Source organism: Podarcis raffonei, chromosome 1 (assembly GCF_027172205.1).
Source record: "Podarcis raffonei isolate rPodRaf1 chromosome 1, rPodRaf1.pri, whole genome shotgun sequence".
Classification (NCBI taxonomy): Eukaryota; Metazoa; Chordata; class Lepidosauria; order Squamata; family Lacertidae; genus Podarcis; species Podarcis raffonei.
Window position 1 is genome coordinate 5,877,402 of NC_070602.1, and position 27,174 is coordinate 5,904,575.

The 27,174-nt window shown below is 47.2% G+C and overlaps 1 protein-coding gene across 2 annotated transcripts; it reads left to right on the forward strand.

Annotated features, from left to right (window-relative positions):
* The first annotated feature begins 794 nt into the window (after nucleotides 1–794).
* MAPK1IP1L (mitogen-activated protein kinase 1 interacting protein 1 like) lies at nucleotides 795–17,153 on the forward strand. 2 transcript variants are annotated; one of them, XM_053391181.1, is made up of 4 exons: nucleotides 795–921; nucleotides 11,466–11,493; nucleotides 13,369–14,076; nucleotides 15,598–17,153. In XM_053391181.1, the coding sequence occupies exons 2-4, from the start codon at nucleotides 11,470–11,472 to the stop codon at nucleotides 15,607–15,609; spliced, it is 744 nt and encodes a 247-aa protein (XP_053247156.1). In that variant the 5' UTR covers nucleotides 795–921; nucleotides 11,466–11,469; the 3' UTR covers nucleotides 15,610–17,153. The 2 variants fall into 2 exon arrangements, with proteins under 2 accessions (XP_053247156.1, XP_053247238.1); XM_053391263.1 differs by lacking the exon at nucleotides 795–921 and adding an exon at nucleotides 4,288–4,458.
* The last annotated feature ends 10,021 nt before the right edge of the window (nucleotides 17,154–27,174 follow it).

A 27,174-nucleotide genomic window follows, 5' to 3' on the forward strand; every position in this document is an offset into this window, starting at 1 on the left:
CAACCATCTTGTCCTCTGTCGTCCCCTTCTCCTTGTGCCCTCCATCTTTCCCAACATCAGGGTCTTTTCCAGGGAGTCTTCTCTTCTCATGAGGTGGCCAAAGTCTTGGAGCCTCAGCTTCAGGATCTGTCCTTCCAGTGAGCACTCAGGGCTGATTTCCTTCAGAATGGAGAGGTTTGATCTTCTTGCAGTCCATGGGACTCTCAAGAGTCTCCTCCAGCACCAGAATTCAAAAGCATCAATTCTTTGGCGATCAGCCTTATTTACGGTCCAGCTCTCACTTCCATACATCACTAATTTTATAATAGTGTTGTGTGTGTCTATATAATATGTGTGTGTATATCATTCTATGATATAGACACACATATTATATAGACACACACCACACTATTATATTTTAGATAGAGAGCTAGATAGACTCTCACACACATATATACAGCTTAAAAATTACCACTCAAGGTACTGAGTTAGAAACCTCCCCGGCCCACCCGAGATACGTGCAGTTCCCTCCTCCGGCCAGCAGGGGGCACCACAGAGACTCCGCCTCTTCCGGCGGCGCCGGCGCATGGGTGAGGGCGGGGCTGTTTTCCCCTGACGTCACGTGTCCCCGGCGAGGGGCGGGGGACAGACTGGGAGCGACTTCTTCGACGGAGGGGGCGGGGCCCAACTCCGCGCCTGCTCGGTGGCGAAGGCAGCGGGGCAGCGTCACGTGATCATGCCCCTCCCCCTTTCCCTCACTTGCGACGCGAGGGCGAGGCTCGTTTCCGCTTCCGGCTGGCTAAGGAGGGCATAGCGGTGGCCCGGAGAGAGCGAGGCTCATTTCCGCTTCCGGCTGCTTCAGGAAGGGCATTGAGGGAAGAGGCGGAGGAGAAGCGGCGGCGGCGGCGTTTGTGGCGGGGCTTCCTCGACGCGCGCGCCCAGGTAGGCCCCGCCATGGGGGGGGGGGAAGGGGCCCGGCTGCCCCGGCTGAGGCGAGGGGGGGCGGTGGGGTGGGGAGGGGAGGGGCGCGCCTCGTGAAGTGGAAGGGGCGGCCCTCGTGGGAAGGGAGAGCGGCCCCCGGCAGCTCCAGCCTCCCTTCGCCCCTCGGGCTCCCCGGTCCCTTTGTTTATTTGCTTCATGAAAACTGCACCCCGCCTGGTCATAGGACCGAAAGCAACCTCAAAGCGGTTCCCCAAAAAATTTAAGACCAGAACGGCGAAATATTATTATTATTATTATTATTACATCATTATCATCAGTGTTTATTACGGCAAACAGCCAGTATACTAAATCCAGAATTCGTGACAATAAAAACGATCAGCATGGGATTTAACAATCAATATGCTATTTCAGTGGAATAAATAATAATAATAATATCATCATCAATGTTTCTTACGCCAAACAGCCATCATACTAAATCCAGAATTTCAGCATAGTTCTTTACACAGACAGTAAAAACGATCAGCATGGGATTTAACAATCAATATGCTATTTAAGTGGAATAATAAATAATAATATCATCATCATCATCATCATCATCAATATTTCTTACGGCAAACAGCCAGCATACTAAAACCAGAGTTTCTGCATAGTTCTTCGTATAGACAATAAAAACGATCTGCATGGGATTTAACAATATACTAATTAAGTGGAATAAAAATAGAAACATAGCAAAACTGCACATAGAAAAGCATAATAAAACATCAGACATTAATAACTTAACAACTTCCCAATACAGAAATTGTGAAAGACCCACAGCCCCACTTTGACACAGAAAGTTAAAATGCGAAAGCAGGTTAAAGTCGCCTCAGCTTTCCGAGCACATGGGCAGGCTTGCCTAAACAGGAATGTTTTCGGTAGGAAGATTCCCTCTGAATTCCTGTTGGCAGGGAGTTCCACAGGACTGGGTCCATGGTACTGAAGGGTCTGCTTTTTGATGCTGTCAGATGAGCCTCAACGACTTGGGGGGTCAACAACACTCCTGATCTCACCTTTAGAGCTGGAGTACCGGGATTTCAGGTTTACCCATGGTCAGATTTGCTCCCCAGTCAGTTGTCTCTCTCGTTTATTATTAGTGTTACTGCTACAGCTACATACCGTCCTGGAAAAGGTTTTGAGAAGGGCAACCAAAATAATCAAGGGGACGTATATATGTAGTTCCTTTTATTTAGTCTTGTTGAAGCCATTACAAAAGACAGATCAAGGGGGTGGAGCAATGCAAACCCCCCCCCCCATTGGAAAGGTTGCTGCATTTGGTGCTTTTTTCAGTTTAGAAGAAAGGTTGGATAATGTGTGTGTGATAGGAGCATACAAGATTATGCATGGTGTGGAAAAAGCAGATAGTGTGAAGTTTTCATTTTCATGATATCAAAACTCTTTAGGACACCTGAGGAAGTGTCAGGATAAAGTAGAAGTGCTCATTCCTGCAAGAGGCAGTAATGGCTTCCAACTTCAATGGCTTTAAAAGAGAGACAATTTATTGGAAGAGAGGCCCCTTGTCAATGGCTCCTAGCCATAATGGCTATATTCTCACCCCAGTGTTAGAGGTAGTATGCCACTGAATAACATTTGCCTGGAATTGCAAGAGGGGGAGAGGTGTTGTTCCCTAAGCACCTGTTTAGCCTCTGTGAGAACAACTAGATGGACAGCTGGCTTGATCCAGCAAGATACAGTGGTACCTCGGGTTAAGAACTTTGCTTCAGGATGAGAACAGAAATCGTGCGGTGGCAGTGGGAGGCCCCATTAGCTAAAGTGGTACTTCAGGTTAAGAACAGTTTCAGGTTAAGAACGGCCCTCCAGAACCAATTAAGTTCTTAACACAAGGTACCACTGTATCTGGTTGGCGACTTTGAGAACAGGCCTCCTCCAGCAGGGTGGTCTTTTGTTCTTAAGGCTCTTGTTCTTAAAGACAGTAGGTATGGCAAGCCTCGATTCCAACACAGGTGCTGGGGAAGTAGAGTTGATAGGGGAAGAATATGTCGTTATTTTAACCACATGCAGTGAGGGGTGGCGGCTGGGAGAGTCCTGAGCTGAGGACCAGGTAGTCCCCATGTCTCCATTGTACATATGCCTCAGGTACATCACCTTAACCTGTAGTAAGGGGGGGGGGAGTTGGGGAAAGCCATGATACTTCTTTACCTTGCAGCCTTATGTAAGGATTAAGGAGGAAATACCTTTGAGCAATCTAAGCTCTGCATCAGTGGTTTATTCACTGTGTTGGTGCTGACCTTTAAAGCCCTAAACGGCCTCGGTCCAGTATACCTGAAGGAGCGTCTCCACCCCCATCATTCTGCCCGGACGCTGAGGTCCAGCGCCGAGGGCCTTCTGGCAGTTCCCTCATTGCGAGAAGCAAAGCTACAGGGAACCAGGCAGAGGGCCTTCTCGGTAGTGGCGCCCGCCCTGTGGAACGCCCTTCCAGCAGATGTCAAAGCGATAAACAACTACCTGACATTCAGAAGACATCTTAAGGCAGCCCTGTTCAGGGAAGTTTTTAACGTGTGATATTTTACTGTATTTTTGGTTTTTATGGAAGCCGCCCAGAGTGGCTGGGGAGGCCCAGCCAGATGGGCGGGGTATAAATAATAAATTATTATTATTATTATTATTATTATTATTATTATTATTATTATTATTATTAATCCATGAGTGCAGGCTGAAGTAAGCCATGGAAACCTAAGTGACCCGGCTGGGTGCTTATTGGAGTAAGGAAGAAGCCCTGCATATCCTTGGTGATAAATCCTTGATGACCTAAATATAGGTCAATGATCGCACCCCTGGAGAGGAAGTAAAGGTGCGTGGAAATTACCTGAGGCATCCCAAGCTACAGCTGACTAGTGTGTGGGAATCCCTGAATATCACCATTGACAGAAACCACAGCCCTGTCCCTGTGCTTGGAATGCCTGGCAAAGTTGCGATGAGGATGCTTGCCCTTTGTTATGAGAGCAGATTGAAGAACATTTATTTCTGGCCTGACTGTGCTGGCTGCCAATTAGTTTCTGGGCCCAATTAAAAGTGCTGTTTAGGGCCTATAAATCCTTAAACAGCTCAGGACCGCAATACAGTAAGCCCACAACTTAATGCAGATATAACTTGTGCACATTCAGCTTCACAAATTTGGCACAAAACAGAAGCAAATTAAAAGGGGACAAGCATTTGTGGAAAAAAGACTGGCAATCCCCCCCCCCCCCCCCCGCTATTGAACCCAGTATGTTTTGACTATAGACGATTTTGGCTTTAGGCACAATCCCCGAAAGATGACCCCCACATAAGTTCCGGGTTTACTGTACCTCAAGGACCACCTTTCCCCATATGAACTGATCCAGACCCTGTGATCATCATCACCTGAGGCCCTTCTTCGTGTGCCCTTTCCACAAGAGGTCTGGAGGGCGGCAACACAATAAACGGGCCTTTTCTATGGTGGCTCCCCACTTGTGGAATTCTCTCTCTGGTGAGGCTTGCCTCGCACCTTCATTACTTTAGGTACCAAATACTAACATTCCTCTTTTCCCAGGCCTTTGGCCTTTTAAACTGCTTAGTTTGTTATTATTTTATGCATTTTTGTGTTATTATACTGTAAACCATCCTGTGATCCTCGGATGAAAGGCAATATATAAATTTAATTAATTATTATTTAATTTAATTAATTATTATTAGTAGTAGTAGTTTCCATCTAGGAAAAAACCAAAGCCACTCTCATGCATCAAGACTAAAAACACTGATACAAAGTGTTGCTGGCAATTGTAAATGAGATGCTGTAGCTGTGGGGCTTGGAATTTAGCCATGTTTACTAGAAAGTAAATGCTAGTGAGTTCTGCTGCCAGAGGAGTGTGCCTAGAATTACAGCTGTGATACCATCACAGGTCTCCATGTCACTCTTCTCTCTAATACCTAAAGAATAGCTGTATTTTATGTATGAACAAATGCTTTCTCTGCTGGCACACCCTTTAGTGTTTGTGTGTATAAAGATCAGGTATGCCCTCTTGCTTTGCTGTTTGTTAACACACAAGCTTCATAAACTTCATGGAGACCCACGATCAATATTTGCAGCCCTGTGGCAATCTAGAAAGCAAGCTGTCGCCGTGCGTGTTAACGTGCACTGTATGGATTGTGAATGCCTACTGCAGCATTCAGTAGACGTCTAAAGTACCTCTCTGTTTCTGTAATGCTTTTCGTACCACAGCATTCTGCACCTCTAGGACCAAATTGGATGGAAAACGCTCCCCCCCTTCCACATCTAATCGTGTGGGGGCCTCAGGTGTCTTCTATCACTTACTGAAGGGTTTTTTTCGGGCGTAGGGCATTCTGGCACTTCCAGAAATGGCTTATTCAAAAACAGTTTGCAATTAAATGATGGTTTTTCCCTCCCTCCCGTTCTCTAGGGCTCAGTATGTTTAAGCAATAATGCAGTATGTTGGTGCATTTCCTTATTTTTTATTTGGGTTTGTGACATTTTAATAATAATTTGTCATTTATACCCCGCCCATCTGGCTGGGTTTCCCCATCATCATGGTTTCTTACGTAAATAACTGACCACAGTTTTCCATTCTGCTAGGATGATTCCTTCCACCTAAGATTTTTTTGTAGGGCAAGGTTTAATGAGGCACTTAAAAGCTGAAACTGCACCACCTCTGGAGATACTAGTTGATCACAAGTGCTGTTTTGCTTCTAGTGAAGTGGTGCCAAGTGGTTGCCAACAATGAAACAATTTAAGCTAAGCCATGAGGGAATTGAGACAATTTAGCTCTGTGTTGCCTGCTGAGATTTCAGCAGCTAGACAATTTGCAGACAAGAAGAATAACACCGGATCCCAGATACACTATCGTTCGTTCATAGGTAGGTATGATTAGCTGTTGTGAAGGGGTTGGCTAGTTGGTCCTTTGAATGCATCAGAATCACATGTTTCTCTCCCTCGGAAGCTTTTGCTTCTGTGTCTAACAAACCATGGTTTAGCATTTTGTTCTAACCCGAGCAAACTGTGGGTTGTCTTGCTGAAACAGACAAACTTCAATCCTTGCTTTATGAACCTTACTTGTTTCAGTAAACCATAGTTAAAATGAACTTCAAGGTTGGACATACCACTAAACTGTGGCCAATTGAAAACTGAGGCAAAGGCTTTTGATCCCCTTATGGTCAGGGTAGGGCAGGGGAGGAAGGTCGTGTGAGAGCCTGAGACTTGTCCAGGTTCAATCCCATAATGATAAACCATAGTTCATTATTATGTCTGAACATAGCCTCCATCAGAATTCAGATTAATCTTGACACTCTATGGGCTGAAGGATATGAGACAGTGATTCACCCAGCTCTGACCAAAGGATCACATCAGCAAAGAAGATTCTTGGAATAGCATTAAACCAGAGCAGGTCAAAACTTGGTTGGGGTTGCTTCCTGGTCTGATCAACAAGGGAGCTTAGCTTGCTGCCGTCCCCCTGTTCTCTCAGATTTCATTTGCCCCTGCCTTATTTGAGCACTTCCTCCAGCCCACTAACACGTCCCTACCAGAAAAGTGTCCAAAAGTCCTGGGGAAGTTGTGCAGCCAGGCTGAATTAGTTTCAGTCGCTTGCGTGCGCTTGTTTTATAATCCAGTTTCACTGTTGCAGAATTCCTGGCTTCCCTTGGTGGGTGCGGCTGTGTAGCTAGTACCAAGGACCTTTGCATCTCTGTCATTCTGGTCATAGCTGTGCCAATCCAAGGCTTAGTCAGCAGCCGGCTTAAAGGTCTTGCCTCTCTCCTCCATTCCCCTTCCTCATTCATGGCATGGGTGTGGCAGCACAGAGGTCATCAAAGCCAGCAATTAGTGCTGAGAAGCTGTTCTATTTTTAGGCTTTGCCCGAGTGTTGATCAGGGTGGGGAGGGAGGAATAACTCTTGGGTACCACTCCTCTGCTAGAGTAATTCAGTATGTCTGTTACTTCCCTGCTCCTCTTCTTGGAAACTAAGGGTTGCTGTAGTCCGACTAGACCCATTGGGATTAATGGACCTACCATATTTTTCGCTCTATAGGACGCACTTTTTCCCCTCCAAAAATGAAGGGAAAATGTGTGTGCGTCCTATGGAGCGAATGCAGGCTTTCGCTGAAGCCTGGAGAGCGAGAAGGGCCGGTGCGCACCGACCCCTCTCGCTCTCCAGGCTTTAGGAAGCTATCCACAAGTGTGCAGGCTTTGGGCAGCTATCCGCAAGCTTGCGGATAGCAGCCTGCAGGCCAAAGCTGTTCTAGCTTCGGGGTGGCTGCGCAAAGCCTCCGCACGGCAGCGGGGTGAAGGCACCCCACCACCCTGTGGAGGCTTGAAAGGCTGTCCCCGAAGCCAAAACAGCGAGACGGGGTGCTGCGCAGCCCTCCGTCTCACTGTTCTAGCTTTGGGATGGCTGCACAAAGCCTCCGCAGGGCAGCAGGGTGCCTCCACCCCGCTGCCCTGTGGAGGCTACAAAGGATGTCCCCGAAGCCTCAAGCCTTTGGAGTGCAGCTGCGCTCCAAAGGCTGCAGGGATCTTTGCGGTTGGCGGTGGGGGAAAACAGCTCTTCCCCCCACCGCCAGCCCCACAAGCTCGGGGGGCAGCGGCAAGGCCTGCTCTTGAACGCACCTTGTTTTTGAGGGGGAGAACAAGAAAAATTTTTTTTTCCCTGTTCTCCCCCTCCTATGGGACTCTATGGTCTGGTGCGTCCTATAGAACGAAAAATACGGTAGGTTTGCCTTGTCCACTGGCTCCAGTGGCTCTGCTTTGAGTAGGACCAACATTGGGTAAAATTCCAGAAGAAAGAAATGTTATACGCACACATGCAAGTGTGAATAAGAATGGAGCCTTCTGCCAAGAGATCTGTCCCAGCCAATATTTGTATCTTGCACAAGTGCCTCTACTGCAGTTAAGATATTAAGAGCATCAGGGACATGGGTGGCGCTGTGGTCTTAACCACTGAGCCTCCTGGGCTTGCTGATCAGAAGGTCGGCGGTTCGAATCCCTGCAACAGAGTGAGCTCTCGCTGCTCTGTCCCAGCTCCTGCCAACCTAGCAGTTTGAAAGCACGGCAGCGCAAGTAGATAAATAGGTACCACTGTGGAGGGAAGGTAAACAGCCTTTCCGTGCGCTCTGGTTTCCGTCGCGGTGTTCCATTGTGCCAGAAGAGGTTTAGTCCTGTTGGCCACATGACCCGGAAAGCTGTCTACAGACAAATGCCGGCTCCCTCGGCCTGAAAACGAGATGAGCGCCACAACCCCATAGTTGCCTTTGACTGGACGTAACTGTTAGAATTTCAGCTCCGGTCGTCCGAGCTGATATGGCTCATCTTCCTTTGAGCCCAGCAGAGCATTAAAACTACAAAGTCCACAACGGAAGGATGAGGCAGGTATGGGCTACATTGCTATACTTTATTACTAAGCTATACAGAGAGCAAAGAAAAACACATCTCCTCTCTATGAGAGCAGAGAGCAGCTGAACAAAAGAAACGAAAGAACAAAGGAAACAGGAAACCAGTAACGTCACATCCGGTCTCCCTTTCCCGTGAGAATCCAACGGTATCTGGACTCTCTGGAATGTAAACAGTCCTGTGACTGCAAGCAGCTGCTCAGTGAGAGAAACAGAAACTAACAGTAACTGTCCAGGGGTCCTTTACCTTTTTACCTATTAAGAGCATAATAATAATAATAATAATAATAATAATAATAATAATAATTTATTATTTGTACCCCGCCCATCTGGCTGGGTTTCCCCAGCCACTCTGGGCGGCTTCCAACAAAGATGAAAGATACACTAAAATTTCACATATTAAAACCTTCCCTGAACAGGGCTGCCTTCAGATGTCTTCTGCATGTCAGGTAGATGTTTATCACTTTGACATCTGATGGGAGGGCGTTCCACATGGCGGGCGCCACTACCGAGAATAGGCAAACTCTGGCCCTCCAGATGTTTGGAACTATACTCCTCATCCCTGACCACTGGTCCTGTTAGTTAGGGATGATGAGAATTGTAGTCCCAAACATCTGGAGGGCCAGAGTTTGCCTATGCCTGATCAAGAAGATTCCTGCTGCGTCAGACCAAGGGCATCCTGTTCTCACAGCAGCCAGCTGCATGCCCATGGGAAGCCCATAAGCAGGACCTGGGCACAACCACAGTCCCCCCCTACCTACATTTCCCCTGCAAGTGGTATTCCCAGGTAGACTGCCTCTGATATTATGGGTACCTGATATTGATCCTGAGACGTCTTGTGCATCAGGGGATTCAGTGGGGCTCCTCTGTGTTGCCCCATTGGGTGTGGTGTGGTGGTTTTGCCACTCCTCTCTGGATCCCTCATTACCCCAGTTATGTTAGGATGACCAGAATGGGTGGATCACATGGAAAATAGGAGTACAGTGGTGCCTCGCAAGACGAAAAGAATCCGTTCCGCGAGTCTCTTCGTCTTGCGGTTTTCCCCTTAGCGGATTAGCGCTATTAGCGGATCAGCTGATAAGCGGCTTAGCGGATCAGCTGATAAGCGGCTTAGCAGATCAGCTGTTAAGCGGCTTAGCGGATCAGCTGATAAGCGGCTTAGCGGATCAGCTGTTAAGCGGCTTAGCGGATCAGCTGATTAGCGGCTTGGGGGAAAGGGGGGGGAGGAAAAAAAACCTGCAGGAACTCGCAAGACATTTTCGTCTTGCGAAGCAAGCCCATAGGAAATTCGTTTTGCGAAGCACCTCCAAAACGGAAAACCCTTTCGTCTAGCGGGTTTTCCGTCTTGCGAGGCGTTCGTCTTGCGGGGCACCACTGTATGCTAAATTTGGGGGGAGCATCTGCTCCTGCTTTTAACTATAATTAAGGGTTCCTTAAGAACAACTACCTCCCATATGTACCCTCCTGGATCTTCTGTTCAACACAATATGTAAGGCATTGTTTTCAGGTTTGGCAATTGGGCCCAAGGCCTTAGCCTCTTCCGTTGTTCCTCTTTGGCTTGCCTTCCCCAGGGAGAGCCAAATGACCCCACTGCTATATGCCGGCTGGTGCCAGATGAAGACCCAGATCTCTAGGGAGGCTTTTGAGGGAAGCTGAGTGGATGGAGGATTGTTGTTTGTTCTTGTTTTCTTTTCTGATCTGCTGAACTTTCTGGATGCCTGTTGTGATTACTGATTCTACTGTTGAAACTTAACTGTTTAGCTCATGGTTTGATTGTGCTTGTTGTACATTTTCAACACTTTCCTCGGGAGAAGAAATATGGGATAGACTTTTCTCAAGTTATTGTGCAGCATTTAAAGGGGTGAATGGCAGTGGCAGATGCTCAGGAAGGGGGGTGGCAAAGGTTCTGAGGGTGGGAATAGTTCGTTGCAAATTGCAGGCGTGCAATTATGTGTTGCTCAATGTTAAATGGAACGCTGGCCCAATTGCTGATGTGCCGTCAGCAGATTTACTGACACCGTTGTGTCACTTGCCTTTAAAAGCAGAACTTCTTGCTAAACACGGATAGCACCGGCTACCTTGACCTGGAGAGTTTGTTCTTCTGGCGTGTTTATGTGTGTGTATTGTGATGGTTCCATTATTTTTCTTTTTCTTGCTCTTCCTGACTGGGGACTCAGTCCTTGTTCAGGGGTCTTAGTCAGAATCTTTTATCCTAGTAAAAAGGGATGGTGTCTCCTGACTCAAATGATCAGCAAGCGCTCACTTCAGCTCATCGCTTGCACTAACATGGGTCCCTTTTCATTCACAGTGATACAGGGACCTTTTTATCCAACAGAAATAGGCAGCAGCTGCTTTTATCTAGTGCAGTGATGGCTAAACTTGGCCCGCCAGCTGTTTTGGGACTACAATTCCCATCATCCCTGACCACTGGTCCTGTTAGCGAGGGATGATGGGAGTTGTAGTCCCAAAACAGCTGGAGGGCCAAGTCTGGCCATCACTGCATCTAGCAGGTCCAACCAATAAGATGATTTGTGGTTTTACAAGATGCTACCAGTGTTGGGTGGGGTTGTTTTGATTTATACAAACATTGTTGTATGTGACTTCTTTCTTTCCCTTTTATGATATTGTGTATTTGTGTTTTTAAATGTACATCTGGTAACAAGTGACTAATAAGTCCCATTAATAATAATACTGACGCTGATGGCACTGATACGGTGGCTGCGGGCAGTGACTCTCAAATACAGAGGTACCTTGGATCTCCAACTGCTTAGTTGCGGAACGTTTCGGCTGCTGAGCGATAGAAAACCGGAAGTGAGTGTTCTGGTTTTCGAATGATTTTCAGAAGCCAAACGTCCGGCAGCTCCTGAAGACAATTGGAAGTCGCGCCTTGGTTTTTGAACGGTTCCGGGAGTCGAACAGACTCCTGGAACTCATTCTTTTTGGCAACCAAGGTGCGAATGTAGTGGTTTGTAGGAACCCAGTTGATGGTGAAGGTGGATGAGCATGCAAAGGCTTAATGATGTGCAGTTCAAGAACTCTCATTTGTGCACCAGAATGTGCTTCATCTAAATTACATGCCTACTGTAGTCTGAAATTCTGTATTAAACCAATCTCATTTATTTCTTTTACAGGAAAATGTCAGCTGCTGACGACTTCTCGGTAAGTCTTCCAACTTGGCTACTTTCTAAGTTGCAACCAGAGTGGAGTTGATTTAAATCACTAGTCAGTAAGACTTGATTTAAATCATTTTTTTACAGAAATCCTCATTCTTGCTGGTATAATCTTAATATTTACAACCATACGAAGGTTTCATTTTTTGGAATAATAAATTTTCAGAGTAGTTTTAACAGTTTTATCAAAAATTACTGATTTGGTTATACTATTAGAAATACATAGACAGATAATTATGAAATTATTGTGAGGTTTAATAAGTTAACTATATTTGGACAACTTTTCTGCTGTATATTTAAATAACAATTTACTTAACTGAAACATTAACAGTATAGCATATGCATCCATGTTTGTTAACTGATGTGGTTAAACGGTTTTTTTTTATATAAAAAAACTTAAACTGAGTTTTGGGCACACATGAAAAACTTAAAACAAATCCTTATTTCCTGATGAATAGCCTTTGGACCATAATGTAACTTAAATAGAAAACTATCTTTAGAAAGATTCCCCCCCCCCAAAAAAAACAACATTTTATTTTAAAAATCCAATTTAAATTTTTAAAAATCATATTTATTATTATTATTATTATTAAAATCAATGATTTTTATCCACCCTGGTTGCAACCAATGTGTGATTGCATCGAGACCAATTCCGATGTTTGAACAGATGATGGTGTGTATTCCAATGCAAACCCAAGAGCTGAATTTTTTATGGGGAAAGAAGCGCATTAAGTTGCTATAGCTTTTTGCGCTGACCCTTGAATGTTACGGTTGAACTGCTTCACTTTGTTAATGCAGTTAACCTCCCCCATCCCACATAATGTTAGTGGTTAATCTCTGCCCACTGGGACTATAAGCTGCGTTGTCGGGCGGGAGAGTTTGAGATTGTCCATCTGACAAGCGTGTGGTTGGAGCCCTGATAAGAGGAGGCAGAAGGTTTAAGAGAAAGCTTTTCCGAAGAAGGGAAGGCAGGGCCTAAACCATGGAAACATCTTGATAAATTGCAAGGCAGAGGCGACGTCAGCGTGGAACAAACGTGGAATGGAGGGAGGGAGAGAACAGGCAGGCAACCATGGACTGGAAATGGCCTGAACAATTGTGACCCACCAGTAAGCTATGTGGGTTTGCAGAAAAATTCCCAGTGCCCCAAATCAACAGAGACCGGATTAAGTAAAATTGTCTTACTATAACAACACTTTTTAAGGTTTAATGAAAAACCCCATCCTCCCACTATATATAAGGGACTGGTGAGTTCTGTTTCAGTGTATCTGAAGAAGTGTGCATGCACACGAAAGCTTATACCAAGAACAAACTTAGGTGCTACTGGACAATTTTTATATTTCAACACTTTTAAAAAGTGGTTTGTTAAAATCTCCAAGCTGTATAAATAGTTCCCCCCCCCTTAATATCGAACAGTGTTTGAGCTGATGTGCTTACCTGGGGGAAATTTGAGAAAGGCACACTTAACCCGGCAAGTTCACATGTTAACTTGGAAGTGGTTTTACTTGGGATACTTCAGAGTTGACCATTGATCGCCTTAACCTTCTTTAAAGATCAGTAAAGCGGAGGTGCTGAAATCTTGGTGGGTCCCAGCGAGAAGCTGGCTGCCCCAGAGTCGGGTCAGGACTCACCGGCAGAGAATTTGCTGTGAAAAGGCACAGTGAGTTCCCCCATGTCTTGAATCTGGTGTCCTTCAATGGTGGGATGAGCAAGGAAGGTATCAAAACAGTCTAGAGAGAGATAAGAGCTTGTTCGTATGTGGCTGATGCCAGAGATGGTGGTGGTGGTGGTGATGATAAAATGGAGGCTCCTCTGGTGGAGTAGCAACAGTGGTGGAGTCTCACCCCGTGTTTCGTTTTCCCAGCTGGCGGATGCTCTCCCGGACACGTCTCCTGCCAAGAACGCCTCCTTGGGCAACACGAAACCTGCTCAGCAACCTGGCCAGCCCCCCCAAGCCTGGCCCGCTTCCAACCCCTGGAACAACCCGCCGAGCGCTCCCCCCGCGGCAATGTCGGGGCTGCCTCCCAGCACGTCCACCTCCAACGTTCCTTTTGGACCCCCTCCCACGGGAATGTACCCTTCCCTCCCCCCCGGAGCCCCTGCCCCCTTCCCACCTCCTGGGTCGGCTTGCCCCCCTCCCGGCACCCCTTACCCGCCCCCGGGCCCTGCCCCACCCGGCCAGTACCCTCCTCCAAACATGTCCTTCCCAGAACTCCCCAGGCCCTACGGGGGCCCAGCAGATCCGGCCGCGCCCCCTGCCGCCGCCGTCGGGCCGTGGGGGTCCATGTCTGCCGGAGGAGGGTGGGGGCCCGCCGTGGGGGGCCAGTACCCTGCGCCTAGTGTGCCGTACCCACCCCCAGGGCCGTATTCCACTCCCACCCAGGCACCGGGGGCCGCTCCTACAGTGCCGTGGGGCGCCGTCCCCCCTGGACCATGGGGGCCTTCGCCACCAGCCCCATTTCCCCCGCCTACAGGGTCCTATCCGGCTCCAGGACTGTACCCAACGCCACCGAATCCTTACCAAGTGCCACCTGCGCCCGCTGGAGCTCCGTCCATGCCGGGGGGCCTTCATGTGAGTACGACAACTGCTTCTTCTCCAAACAGTCCCTTCGTTTGCAGTTCGGCTTCAGAAATGTCCTCCCCCAATTGCTGTGCTACATCAGAGCCCACAAACCTCTTCTGAGGCAGCTGTTGAATTGCAGCTTTTAATTTGATAAGCTTTATTTTTCCTTATTCTATTTATTTGGGGTTTTTATTTATTTATTAGATTGATATACCATCCCTTCATCAAAAGATCTCGGGGGCGGTTCACAAGATAAAAATACAAGATAAAAGCGCAAATTGTTAGAACAGAAACATCAAAAGAGTAACCCTCCCTCCCTGATCTTCTAAGAGAAGCTTTTCCATGGCAGCTTGTCTTAGGAATCCCTGTGTATCACAAAGAATCTTGGGGTGTTTTCTGGAGTGCCCTATGACGCGTAGTGTCTTGTTCTGCCCTGCATCATCTTCTTGCGGTGGCCAACCGGATGCCTGTGCGAATCCTGCCAGCTGTCAGGAGCTCGTCCTACACTCGAGTAGGACCCTGGCAGAGACACATGCCCAACTGGCATGTTCTCTCCCTCCTGGTTGATCGTTCGGGAGCTTCAAAATCTTTCTTCTCCCTGAACATCACGGCAACCAATGCCAACAGACATCGGCACACTTAGGGATCCGCAGAGTCTTCGCAGCTTGCGTAACAGACCTCAGCAACTCAGCATTTTGGCTAATCTACTTTATTTACATATAAACACACACGGAGCACTGCAACATGGCTCCCTCTATCTCTAGCATCAGAAAGCAAAGAGAAAGGACAAAGGACAATAGTCCCACTTCACGGCACACAGTAGCACAAACATCCTGTCTCTGTCACTTCCCACTCTGTGGAGTCAAAACATACACCGTCATGTGAAAGACAACAATCCCATGACTGCAATCGTGGAGCAGCCCCCTCCCCACATGTGATTCCAATGCATCTGGCATCCTAGCAGCTCTCACAGGGGAGGGAGAACACCCCCATTGTAGTCAGCAATGGGCAGCAACCTGCTGTTGGGGGTGGGAAATAGCCATGGATGCATTACTAGGTGCAGATCATAGCCTCTTCTGCCCATTTCAGTGAGTCACATTTAGGGCCCTTATGCTTCAGGGAAAAAACCTATTGGTGAGTGACAGTGGTCTAAAAAACAGGGAATCTCTAGGCATGGTTCCTGCTGGTCAGAGGTTGCATTTCCGTACGCAATGCTAATCCTATCCCCTTAGCATGTTCTGTAGTCACTGCAAGAACAGCCCTGGTAGCATCATTTTTTAAAAAAGAAAAGAATCTGCTGCCTGTCTAACACTGTCCTTTCCCCCATGCAGATAATAAACTGGCCTCAGTCGCACACAATAGGCTCGGATATAGATTTAGATCTGTTGAGAGAAATGCGCGTTTAATGGCTTTGCACATTTGTCAACCCCTCAACCCTTCGCCTGGCTCCTGGAGCAAACCCTCTGTAGTTTGATCTTGGAACTGCAGAATTTGACTGACCTCTCTCTCCTTCTCTAATCTTTTCCCCAGCCTTACCGTTGAACTTGTGCCGGGCTGATGAAGTGCAGACTCCTCGCCTACAACTGCTATTTACAAGAGAAGTTAAACATTTGTTTTCTGTAACCTTTTGGAGTCTCAAAAGAGCTCGCTCACCTTCTGCCTGCTCATCTGAGGCACGGAGGAGGACTCTGCGTAAGCTGGACTCTGTTCAAATGCTGAAGTAACCTTTTTGTTTGTCAGTGAATTAGGATAAAACGTGCCCCAGCTGCCCGATCCTTGCTTGGGAGGTGAGGACCCCGCCTTGGAATATGCGGCTGTTTGCCCAGAGAGTTAGGACTGCTCCAGAATAGTCCAGGAATTTGATGGAAGGCCTGGACCCATTGCTGGACTTGTGTCTGTGTGTTCAGGTTATTCAAGTCAATTCAATAAACTCGGTGTATTCTGGAGAAATTCTTGGACAGATAGGCTAGACACATTACGAGTCACTCATCAAACTGAAAAGAAGCAAACCATGTTAATCTGGAGGCAGTTCTCAACATCACATTCAATTTATCTTAGCCATGTTCTGGGAGATAGTTGGCAGAGATTTAGATCTGACACTTGATGTCTAGCCTCCAGGCAGCTGTGAACATCGTCGCACCGCCCAATTTAGGTGTTCGGGCAGTTCGGACAGATCATTCTAAGGGGCTAGTCTGCCAGCCGAATTAGACTTCACTGTTTTCATTAAGAGAATGGATTTTCCCTCTGAGATGGTCCATATATTAAATCTAAGACTAGAACTACCATTGGGTTGACTGATGAGCCGTGATAACTTTTTGGTTGTTTTTGTCCTTCAAATGGAATTAAAATGTTTATTGTAGTGAGGAGGCAGGAATCCGACCAGAATAATCCTCTTCTTGCTTAGTGGCTCCAGAACCCATGGTCCTTGCATAACCGCTGCCCTCACTTGGGAACCGATGGTGTCTATTATCAGAACTCCACAAAGCGCAGTTACACCTTCACCTGAGTGCTGTCATCTTGTTCCCAAATCAGATGGCAGAGTCTAATATTGGATTAAATAGGAAGGTCGTTCTGCAGCGGGGGGTGTCTCCTGAAGTCTGTTCTCAGGCCGTCTTGGTTCAGCAAAGTAAATTGTGTATAGCCAACACCGGGCAGTGGTTGCAGCAGCAGTTTTAACTTGCCTGTGTGTGTACTTTCCCCTTCCATTCTGGCTTCTCAGAGTTCGTCCCTAGGCTCGAGTAAACCTCTCCTTCAAACAGCCCCTGTAGGGATGGCACCATGCGCTCATCTGGTTGCTGTTGCCGTCAGCAGTGTTGCAGGACAGGGCAGCCTTGCCAGTAAATCCACAGTTTAGTTGCCTGCAAAACCAGCTGTGTTGTCTGTTTGACAAACCTCCGCCTGCTCATCCAAAGGCAGTTCTTAACTCTTCATCGGCAAGTGACCATTTAGAAGCCATCTGCGGGAAATGGCTCCGCAGGAGGGCACCCTGTGGCTCATCGGTGTCTAACCCCTGAGAATTGCAAGGCTGGGTAGAGTAGAGATGAGGATGGAGATGTTCTTCTCTAGCGGCTGCCAAAGAAAAAATACTGGTTAATCATGGCAGGACTAGGTTTCCCTTTGGGTTCCTTCCGACTCTACGATTCTGTGCTGTGGAGTGGACATGGAACAGGGAGTTTAAACAAACAAAATAAAAAAACTGCATGTGTGGAATGGAGGGGCCTTTCCAGTCTGTGCTTGTGTAAGTTTGTGGCAAGCGTTTATTTCCCCTTGGCTGCATGTCCTCCTTCCATGTTGCACTTCTCTGATGGAGATATTGCACCCTCCCAGAAATTCAGAGCCTAGTATTTTCTTGGTTGTGGGGAGGGTAGAATGCATTCCCCCCCCCCCCCGGCTAGCACATTCATTGTTGTTGTGATTTGCTTGGTGGTATGTGACTTTGCAACACCCGCAATTATCCGATATTGTTCAGTGTGGTGATTGAGGTTAGTGATGGGTGACAATTCCCCAGCTCCACCAGTTTTGTCAAGAACTCCAAGCCTAATAAACCCTGAAGTAAAAGTCCTGCTAACCTTTCAATATAAAGAAAAGCAACCTTTGGTTTTATGTTCTAATATGGCTCTTTGAAGGCTGTGTGCTGTTCTGCTTCTGTGCTAGAAATCCCTGTCCCGCATGCACATTCAGCAAAGTTATTTGTTCTCATGTTTGGATGGGATGCCTTATTGGCGCTGAACAGGGACTTGCCAAAGTATGCAAAAGCTAAAATGAAGCGTGGGCATGCATTGACCTGTGGAAAGGCCCCAGAATCACCGTTTAGCACTTGGGAGTCGTTTACCGTAATTGCCATTCCATCAGGTTTTGGACAGGGCGGGAGTGGTTTGTTCCAGGTCCAAAGCGTGCGAGCTTCTGAGGTGTCCAGGAGAGAAATGCGAATGTACCTACCATAGACCAGCCTAAGACGACCCATGTGTATGTCTTCTGTGTGCTTTAAAAAAAATAAAAATGAACTCTTGGAAATAACGAACAGTAAAGGAGTTTTTCACAAGGCTGGAGCAGACCAGTGGTCGTGCCGAACCTCAAACTCATAGGACAGACTTTTCCAAAGATGCGTTCAGTGCCTCCACCCTGAGGCCATCCTTCTGTAGAGACTGCAGGATTTGTAGTGCCCCTGGAGAGGAAGAGGAGAGAGACCGTAGACCTGGCTAAGAGCGCATCACATCCTCTGTGAATTCAGCCATAACCCGCTTGGCTGAAGTAGGTGCTAAGATCCCACCTGAAACTGTAAGGACCTTCAAGTCTCGTCTAGCCTCCCTTCTGTGCCTATTGATCGTGCACATGCAAAAGTGTTGGGGAGGCGGTGGAGACACAAAGTGTGTGTCCCGTCCCTGCTTGCTGGCTAGCAGCCAGTGCAAACAAGCAGTGGTATCTCTCAGCCAGGACGAGGGGGCGGGTTTTGGCTACACACTGTTTTCACCTTGTGTGTTGGCTTTGGAACCTTTGCGGCTCTGCAGCACCATGCAGGTGTGCTCCGAAGTAGGCCCCACTGAACTTGATGGGAGTTACTCCCAGGTAAGTGGGTATAGGATTGCAGACACTGGACTAAGCAGCTTGGACAGAAAGGCTGGCTGGCCGCTGCTTCATCTCTTCCAAATTAAGAGGATGAAATCTGAATTCAGGGCTTTGCAGATTTATTAAACCTCTGCCCAGATGCCATGCCGAGAGAGAGCCTGGATTCTGTGCAGAAGTTTGTGCAGGGCACCACCCATAACCTTTCACTACTTTGGCATAATTCTGGGGTGCTAGGAAGTGGCAAGAGCAGAGGGCCAGGCAGGTTGCGGAAACCCCAGTCAGCGACAAACACACCCTTGGGAGATCTGCCACAGTTTCTGAAAGCTGAGATCCTGTGCCCAGATTTCCACATTCTCTTCCTTTTCTACTTCCCTCAGAAACGCTGCCTGAACACAGAAGTGACTAGATAGGAGTCAGTTGACATGCATTGCTCTGCTTCAGCCTTCCCACAGCCAGGCGCCTGTCGGATGTTTTGAACTGCCAGCTCCTGTCACCTGGGTGGGCCTGGATGTGAGTTGGCAGGCCTAAACATCTGGAAGGCTGTGGAGAAGGATGCTCTGGTGACACCATTTGGATAAAAGGGATCATGCATTGCTGGTTGGCATCTGTCTGTCTCGGGAGACAATGGAAAAGTGCACCTTCAGAGACCTATACAGGAGAGAGATGTTTTGTTGCAGCTGGGGCAGATGAGGGTGTCCGGTTGTGCAACTGCAGATGCACCATGGCGTATCTTCTCTCTGTGCTCTCTCCCAGTGTGCATATGTGGAAAATATATATATCAATCAAAGTTTCTCTTCTGGGTATATATGGAAAGCGTCACAGCAGTATATGCAAGGGAGATGGAAGTCCTGTGAATTAAAATGCATTTTGCATCTTTGTGCTTGGCTCCTCCAGGAAACTTTTTCCCAAAATAACAAATAAAAATCCAAAATGGACCAGACTTGGTTAGGGACAAAGCATCCTTCCTGGGGATTCACGAACTCTGCTTACTATCCCTTGATGTTACTTGGACCGCTCCCACCCCACCCCCCCGGTCATGAGGCTACTCTTTCTCATAAATATTGGGGGGGGGGGACACCCTATCCCGCCATCCCAGGCAATTGTTCAATGCTGTGTAGTAAAACTTTTTAATCATTCTGTCCCAAGTGTGAGCAGTTTTTAGCCCAATTGATGCTTGTTATGCAATGGAATTTGTATCAATCTGTACTTTGTGAGTTGGGGTTTTGTTTTGTTTTTTGAGGGGGGAAAACTGCTGAGAAATTAGGGGTTGGGTTTTTGTTTTTTGTTTTTTTGGCTTGTGCTTCTGGGGTGGATATTTAACTGCATTTGTTTACAATATGGAATTATTAAGCAATCACACTTCTGAAGCATAGACCATATCACCTGCTGCTGTATTATTATTATTTTTCTTTCTAGATGATAAATTTGTTGTATGATGGTAGTGAAGAGGCTTTAAATACAGGATTTGATATTTTTTGAAAATGCTGTCATTTTTTGTATACAATTGGACATTAAACGTATTTTCAAGATGACGGTGTTCAGAGTGCTTAGAAAGGCTTTTGTCTTAGGTGATGAAAGCTTCCTCCCACCTCACTGTATGACAATCCAGTACCCTATCTTAAGAACATAAGAGCCTGCAGGATCATGCCAATGGCCCATTCAGTCCAGAATTCTGCTCTCACAGCCGCCAGCAACTGGTACAGTCGTACCTTGGAAGTCAAATACCTTGCAAGACGAACGTTTTGGCTCCCGAACGCCGCAAACCCAGGAGTGTTCCAGTTTGCGAACTTTCTTTGGAACCCAAACATCCGTCGCGGCTTCCGATTGGCTGCAGGAGCTTACCGCAGCCAATCAGGAGCCGTGCCTTGGTTCCTGAATGTTTTGGAAGTCAAACAGACTTCCGGAACGGATTCTGTTAGACTTCCGAGGTGCGACTGTTTTCAGAAGTATTGCTGCCTCCAAGAGTTTTAAAGCAGTGCGTTATCTCTGGTCACTTCTGTGAACACACCACCTGACTGTCTGACTCTGTTGCATCCCATAAGCAAGGGAGGATTGGACTCTGATTAATAAAATACACACGAGACTTGACCAGCAAGACTCTGGGAGGAGGTACCAATAATAATCCTGTCCACCCCTTGGCCCAGGTCGTTTTATTCACAAAAGAACTTTTTACACAGTGTCCGTAAGAACCAATCAGATTTCCTCTGAACATTTCAAAAAAACCCACGTGGGGACAAAGTTAAAGTTAAAACTAATTTGAGCATGCATACATTCTGAGAGTAAATAAAACAAGACTGGAGGAATGCATTCAGCAAAACCCCGGGGGTCATAAACAGGAGAGGAAGGATGGCAGTATCCTTGTGAACACTCTTCCTGGCCCCTAAGATCTATCTAAAGATTAACAAATTGCATCAAAGCTACCTTCTGTCTTTATGACCCAGGATGCCTGGGGAAGCAACCAGTCTGTGTTTGAGAATGCTTATACGTGCCTGTCAGGCGTAGAGAAAGCAAATGGCAGAGATGCAGGGGCTTGTGGGAATTCGATTAGAAATGATTGTCAATGAATCAAACCCAGTCAACGCAATGCTTTCATCGCGGACACAATGGCTTGCTTCAGATTTCATAATTCCTCATAGCAATCCCACCTGACCCCAATGCTCTGGATATCTGCACCCCCAGATGCAGTCTCCAGGCACTGTAGTCGTCTGCAAGGGATTCCCACATGGCGGAGTTGAAGTCGCCCACCTTCATGTCATGCTTCCAGACATTTTTGTGACGCAAAGTTGGTCTGACAGCGGGCCTTGTGCCGGAATCCTGCTCCCCACAGAGCATGTCCTTGGGGGGGTTCTACCATTTTCCATTCTGCGGTCATAGCCAAGCCCACATAGATGCTCCAATTCCACCCGACGCTGAGCATGTGGAAGGCATCACTCTTCGGGTTGAACTTGCCCACGGTTCACTTCCATAAAGCAGCATGCTCAACAGTGAAGGGTATAGAATCATAGAGTTGGAAGAGACCACAAGGGCCATCGAGTCCAACCCCCTGCCAAGCAGGAAACACCATCAGAGCACTCCTGACATATGGTTGTCAAGCCTCTGCTTAAAGACCTCCAAAGAAGGAGACTCCACCACACTCCTTGGCAGCAAATTCCACTGTCAAACAGCTCTTACTGTCAGGAAGTTCTTCCTAATGTTTAGGTGGAATCTTCTTTCTTGTAGTTTGGATCCATTGCTCCGTGTCCGCTTCTCTGGAGCAGCAGAAAACAACCTTTCTCCCTCCTCTATATGACATCCTTTTATATATTTGAACATAGCTATCATATCACGCCTTCACCTCCTCTTCTCCAGGCTAAACATGCCCCGCTCCCTTAGCCGTTCCTCATAACGGCTTCATCTTGGTACAGTGGTACCTCGGGTTAAGTCCTTAATCCGTTCCGGAGGTCCGTTCTTAACCTGAAACTGTTCTTAACCTGAAGCACCACTTTAGCTAATGGGGCCTCCTGCTGCCGCTGCACGATTTCTGTTCTCATCCTGAAGCAAAGTTCTTAACCTAAGCACTATTTCTGGGTTAGTGGAGTCTGTAACCTGAAGCATATGTAACCTGAGGTACACGTATTGGGCATTAGCAGTTGCTAAAATTTAGCTCTTATGGTGCAGTGATCTAGTTGGTGCACTGATCTAGTTCGGTCTACGCAGATTTGGGTTGCCTCGGAAAGCTGCCCCTCTCCCCACAAACACCGGCCTCGTGTCGCATCACACACCAGAGCAAGAGAGAGTATTTGGGCCCAGAAGGCAGGGGGGCCTGTCACAGAAGAAGCAGAACTCCAGAGTAGAGCAACTGCTTTGCATATAGAAGGCCTCTGATTTAATCCCTGGCATCTCTGTGTAGCGCTGGGACTTCCCCCTGCAGGAAAACCTGGGCTGTCACTGCAGACAGAACTGAAATCAAATCTATGCTTCCAGGTGTCATAAGAAAGCTGCACAGATAGCGTAGGATAGTGCGCACCCCGGAAATGATCTCTTTCAGCTTCTGCCTTCTGGAAGAAGGTACAGGGTTATAAAGACTAGGACTAGCCGCCTGAGAAACAGTTTCTATCCAAATGCGATTTTGGTTTTAAACACAGTGTAAGGTAGTCTCTGTGGGAGTATATTGTATTTAATTTGGGGTATCAGAGTTTTTAGGGGGCTAACCAGGCTGGGATAGCTGGGATAGCAAGCTTGTTGGTTTTTCAATGTCATGTAGATTTTTTCAATTTCGTTCTGTATGGGACAATGACAATAAAGATTATCATATTGAAATAGATGGACCAAAAGCCTGAATCTCTGCAATTCACCTTCCTCACTCCCTTTTTAAATTAGCAGTTCCTTAAGAACCCCAAGGACCAGTCCACTGTTTCTCAAACTTGGGTCTCCAGCTGTTTTTGAACTACAGCTTGTCATGAAACTCTACTTAATATTGATCCAGAGCAGAACTCCCAACGTATAGTTAGCAGAGTAAAAACACGTTGCATGATTCCCGTAAGATAGACCAATTGTATTTCATCCAGCAGAGTTTGCTACTGCTGTTGTTGTTGTTTAGTCGTTTAGTCGTGTCCGCCTCTTTGTGACCCCCTGGACCAGAGCACGCCAGGCCCTCCTGTCTTCCACTGCCTCCCGCAGTTTGGTCAAACTCATGCTGGTGGCTTCAAGAACACTGTCCAACCATCTCATCCTCTGTCGTCCCCTTCTCCTTGTGCCCTCCATCTTTCCCAACATCAGGGTCTTTTCCAGGGAGTCTTCTCTTCTCATGAGGTGGCCAAAGTCTTGGAGCCTCAGCTTTAGGATCTGTCCTTCCAGTGAGCACTCAGGGCTGATTTCCTTAAGAATGGATCGGTTTGATCTTCTTGCAGTCCATGGGACTCTCCAGAGTCTCCTCCAGCACCGTAATTCAAAAGCATCAATTCTTTGGCGATCAGCCTTCTTTGTGGTCCAGCTCTCACTTCCATACATCACTACTGGGAAAACCATAGCTTTTACTATACAGACCTTTGTTGGCAAGGTGATGTCTCTGCTTTTTAGGATGCTGTCTAGATTTGTCATTGCTACTGTTACTGAAGGTAAATGAGCATAATGGTCACAAATGCAATGCATTCAGGATTGGCCCTGTCCATAAGAAATCCAGTTGCAGCAGGCTTAAACTTACAATAACTTATAATGAGACTAAAACCTCAACACTGAAGCATACTATATACAGAACACCACAACAAAAGGAAAGAAAGACAGAAAAATGAAGCCCAGACTCCATCTGGCCTTATAGTCAGCATGACCTTGACAGAAAGAGATAAGAGAACCAGTTTAAGCCAGCTGTACTCGGGTTCCCTGAAGGAATAACCCAAACATCACGAACCTTCTGCTTGTTTCTTTCGCAAAGAGAAGCTTCCAGTAGCCTCTTGAATTAATTAGAATAGGAAAGATCTCTGCACATCAGAGCAATACTTTGTGTACCAAGAAACGCAGGCTGACACAACTCCCAGCATCCCTAGCTAGCAGGACCAGTGGTCAGGGATGATGGGAATTGTAGTCCAAAAACAGCTGGAGGCCCAAGTTGGGAAAACACTTGACTGAACGATGCCTTATGAGGAACGGCTAAGGGAGCTGGGCATGTTTAGCCTGGAGAAGAGGAGGCTAAGGGGTGATATGATAGCCATGTTCAAATATATAAAAGGATGTCACATAGAGGAGGGAGAAAGGTTGTTTTCTGCTGCTCCAGAGAAGCGGACACGGAGCAATGGATCCAAACTACAAGAAAGAAGATTCCACCTAAACATTAGGAAGAACTTCCTGACAGTGAGAGCTGTTTGACAGTGGAATTTGCTGCCAAGGAGTGTGGTGGAGTCTCCTTCTTTGGAGGTCTTTAAGCAGAGGCTTGACAACCATATGTCAGGAGTGCTCTGATGGTGTTTCCTGCTTGGCAGGGGGTTGGACTCGATGGCCCTTGTGGTCTCCTCCAACTCTATGATTCTATGATTCTGTCTTGGATGTACAGTGGTACCTTGGTTCTCAAACTGAATCCGTTCCGGAAGTCCGTTCCAAAACCAAAGCATTCCAAAACCAAGGCATGCCTTCCCATAGAAAGTAATGCGAAACGGATTAACCCGTTCCAGATTTTAAAAAGCAATCCCTAAAACAGCAATTTAACGTGAATTTTACTATCTAACAAGGCCACTGATCCATAAAATGAAAACAATAAACAATGTACTGCAGTCACACAATCAATCAGTAGCTGAACCGGGTTCCACACAGTTGCAACAACAACAAAAGCTGCAAAAACAAAAATGCAAAATGAATAGCAAAAACAGACAAACCTCAGCGTAACACTCAAAACAAAAGTGTGGCACTCAAAACGGAGCGTGTTCAGCTTCTGAAAAAAGTTCGCAAACTGGAACACTTACTTCCAGGTTTGCAGTGTTTGGGTTCCAAGTTGTTTGAGTACCAAGGCATTTGAGAACCAAGGTACCACTGTAGCAGTTTAAACTGCCATGTCCTTCTGCAACCAGGAGAGGGCGCAAGGACCACTGCCTTAAGAACAGACCTGCAACCCTGGAGCCTGGCATTTTGGGAAACACTTCATTTTCTTGCAAGATGGTTACTCCTATCCTTAGGCTGGATTTGCACATGCAGCAGGAGGATAGGTAGAAGAGCCTTTACATCTATCCCAGCCAACCCCCCTGCAGTGCAGGAATCTCAGCCAAAGCATCCATGACAGATGGCCATCCAACCTCTGCTTAAAAACCCCCAAGGAAGGAGAGACCAGAACCTTCTGACAGAGTCCATTTCTGTGCCTCCACCTTCCCTGCTTGGACCTAAAGTGGAACATTGCACTCTGCTGCTGCATTTGGCTACAGTCTTATCGATAATAATAATTCATTATTTGTACCCCGTCCATCTGGCTGGGTTTCCCCAGCCACTCTGGGTGGCTTCCAACAAAATATTAAAATACAATAGTCTGTTAAACATTAAAAGCTTCCCTCAACAGGGCTTTAGATGTCTTCTAAAAGTCTACTTGCACCTGACATGCTTTTGAACTGCTAGGTGGGCAGGAGCTGGGACCGAACAATGGGAGCTCACCCCGTCGCGGGGATTCGAACTGCCGACCTTCTGGTCAGCAAGCCCTAGGCTCAGTGGTTTAGACCACAGCGCCACCCGCGTCCTGCTCGGAAACGTACTGGGAGCCAATGTAGATCTTTCAAGACCAGTGTTATGTGGTCCCAGCGGCCGCTCCCAGTCGCCAGTCTAGCTGCTGCATTCTGGAATAGTTGTAGCTTCCGGGTCACCTTCGAAGGTAGCCCCACGTAGAGCGCATTGCAGTAGTCCAAGTGGGAGATAACCAGAGCATGCACCACTCTGGAGAGACAGTCCGTGGGCAGGGAGGGTCTCATCCTGCGTACCAGAGGGAGCTGGTAGACAGCTGCCCTGGACACAGAATTGACCTGCGCCTCCATGGATAGCTGTGAGTCCAAAATGACTCCCAGGCTGCGCACCTGGTCCTTCCGAGGCACAGTTACCCCATTCAGGACCAGGGAATCCCCCACACCTGCCCGCCCCCTGTCCCCCCAAAACAGATAAGAGCTGTGTTCGGGATCTGGGTGTTTTTATTCCTCATGTGTTTCTGGGGACATTGTAGGTATGATCAGTTCCTGCTTACAGGGGCAAGAGAAGCAACATTGGCTCAAAGCACAACCAAGAATATTATACTGCAAGCAGAGCTGCTTATTTCGCGCTGTTGGAAGAACCTTCCCAACGAGAGGCCCACGGATTCACAAATGCGCTTTAAACCACTTCCAGAGCTGTTTTGTGGGGTGCAGCCAAGGAACTCTGGTGAGGGATTCCTGCGGCCTGCCTTCTAAAAACTCATTTCTGGGATCTCAGAAACATGTCTCTTGTTAACATGAATCCACGATTTGCATGCAACAAGGGGGTGTGTGTCTTGGGTGAAAAACAGATCTCTGGTTCCTTGAGGGCTATTGGGACGCAGAAATAGTAAGAGCCAACACTTCTAGAATCTAGAATGTAGAATGAATTTCCTGTATTGGTGGGGCTAGATGAGCACTGAGGTCCCCTCAGATTCTTTGAAAGCGGGGGAGGGTGGGTTCAAGAGAAGGCCTCTGTCTTCCTCTTTTGAATTTTAAGAGATTTCGGAAATAGTTAATGGAAAAAAATTCCACTGAAGTCTGCCAAATGCCTCCAGGTGATACCAGAATTACTCCATCTCAGCTCGTGGGATCGCGATCTGGGTGTCCCATTCCTCAGAGGGGAGTGAAACTGTGGCCTGAATACATATTTCACACCCTTTCTTGAAATGCTTTTGTGCATAACTGCGGCTGGGTGGCGGGTGCCTCATGACTCATTGCTTGGCATTCAAAACTGTTTTGAATGCTTGCAGAGCTAAGCTTAATAAAACAACCATCATAATAAAACGGTGATGTTTCTCCCCCCCTTTAGCAGTCCTCCTGGTATTCTGGAGTCCAAAGCGATGCAGAAAACCACTGGACCTCATTGCAG

What these genes read in the sequence shown, in the direction of transcription:
- MAPK1IP1L (XM_053391181.1), top strand. Translation starts at nt 11,470, where the DNA reads ATGTCAGCTGCTGACGACTTCTCG. An exon ending in CAGCTGCTGACGACTTCTCG is followed by an intron (nt 11,494 to 13,368) that starts GTAAGTCTTCCA and finishes TCGTTTTCCCAG; the next exon opens with CTGGCGGATGCTCTCCCGGA.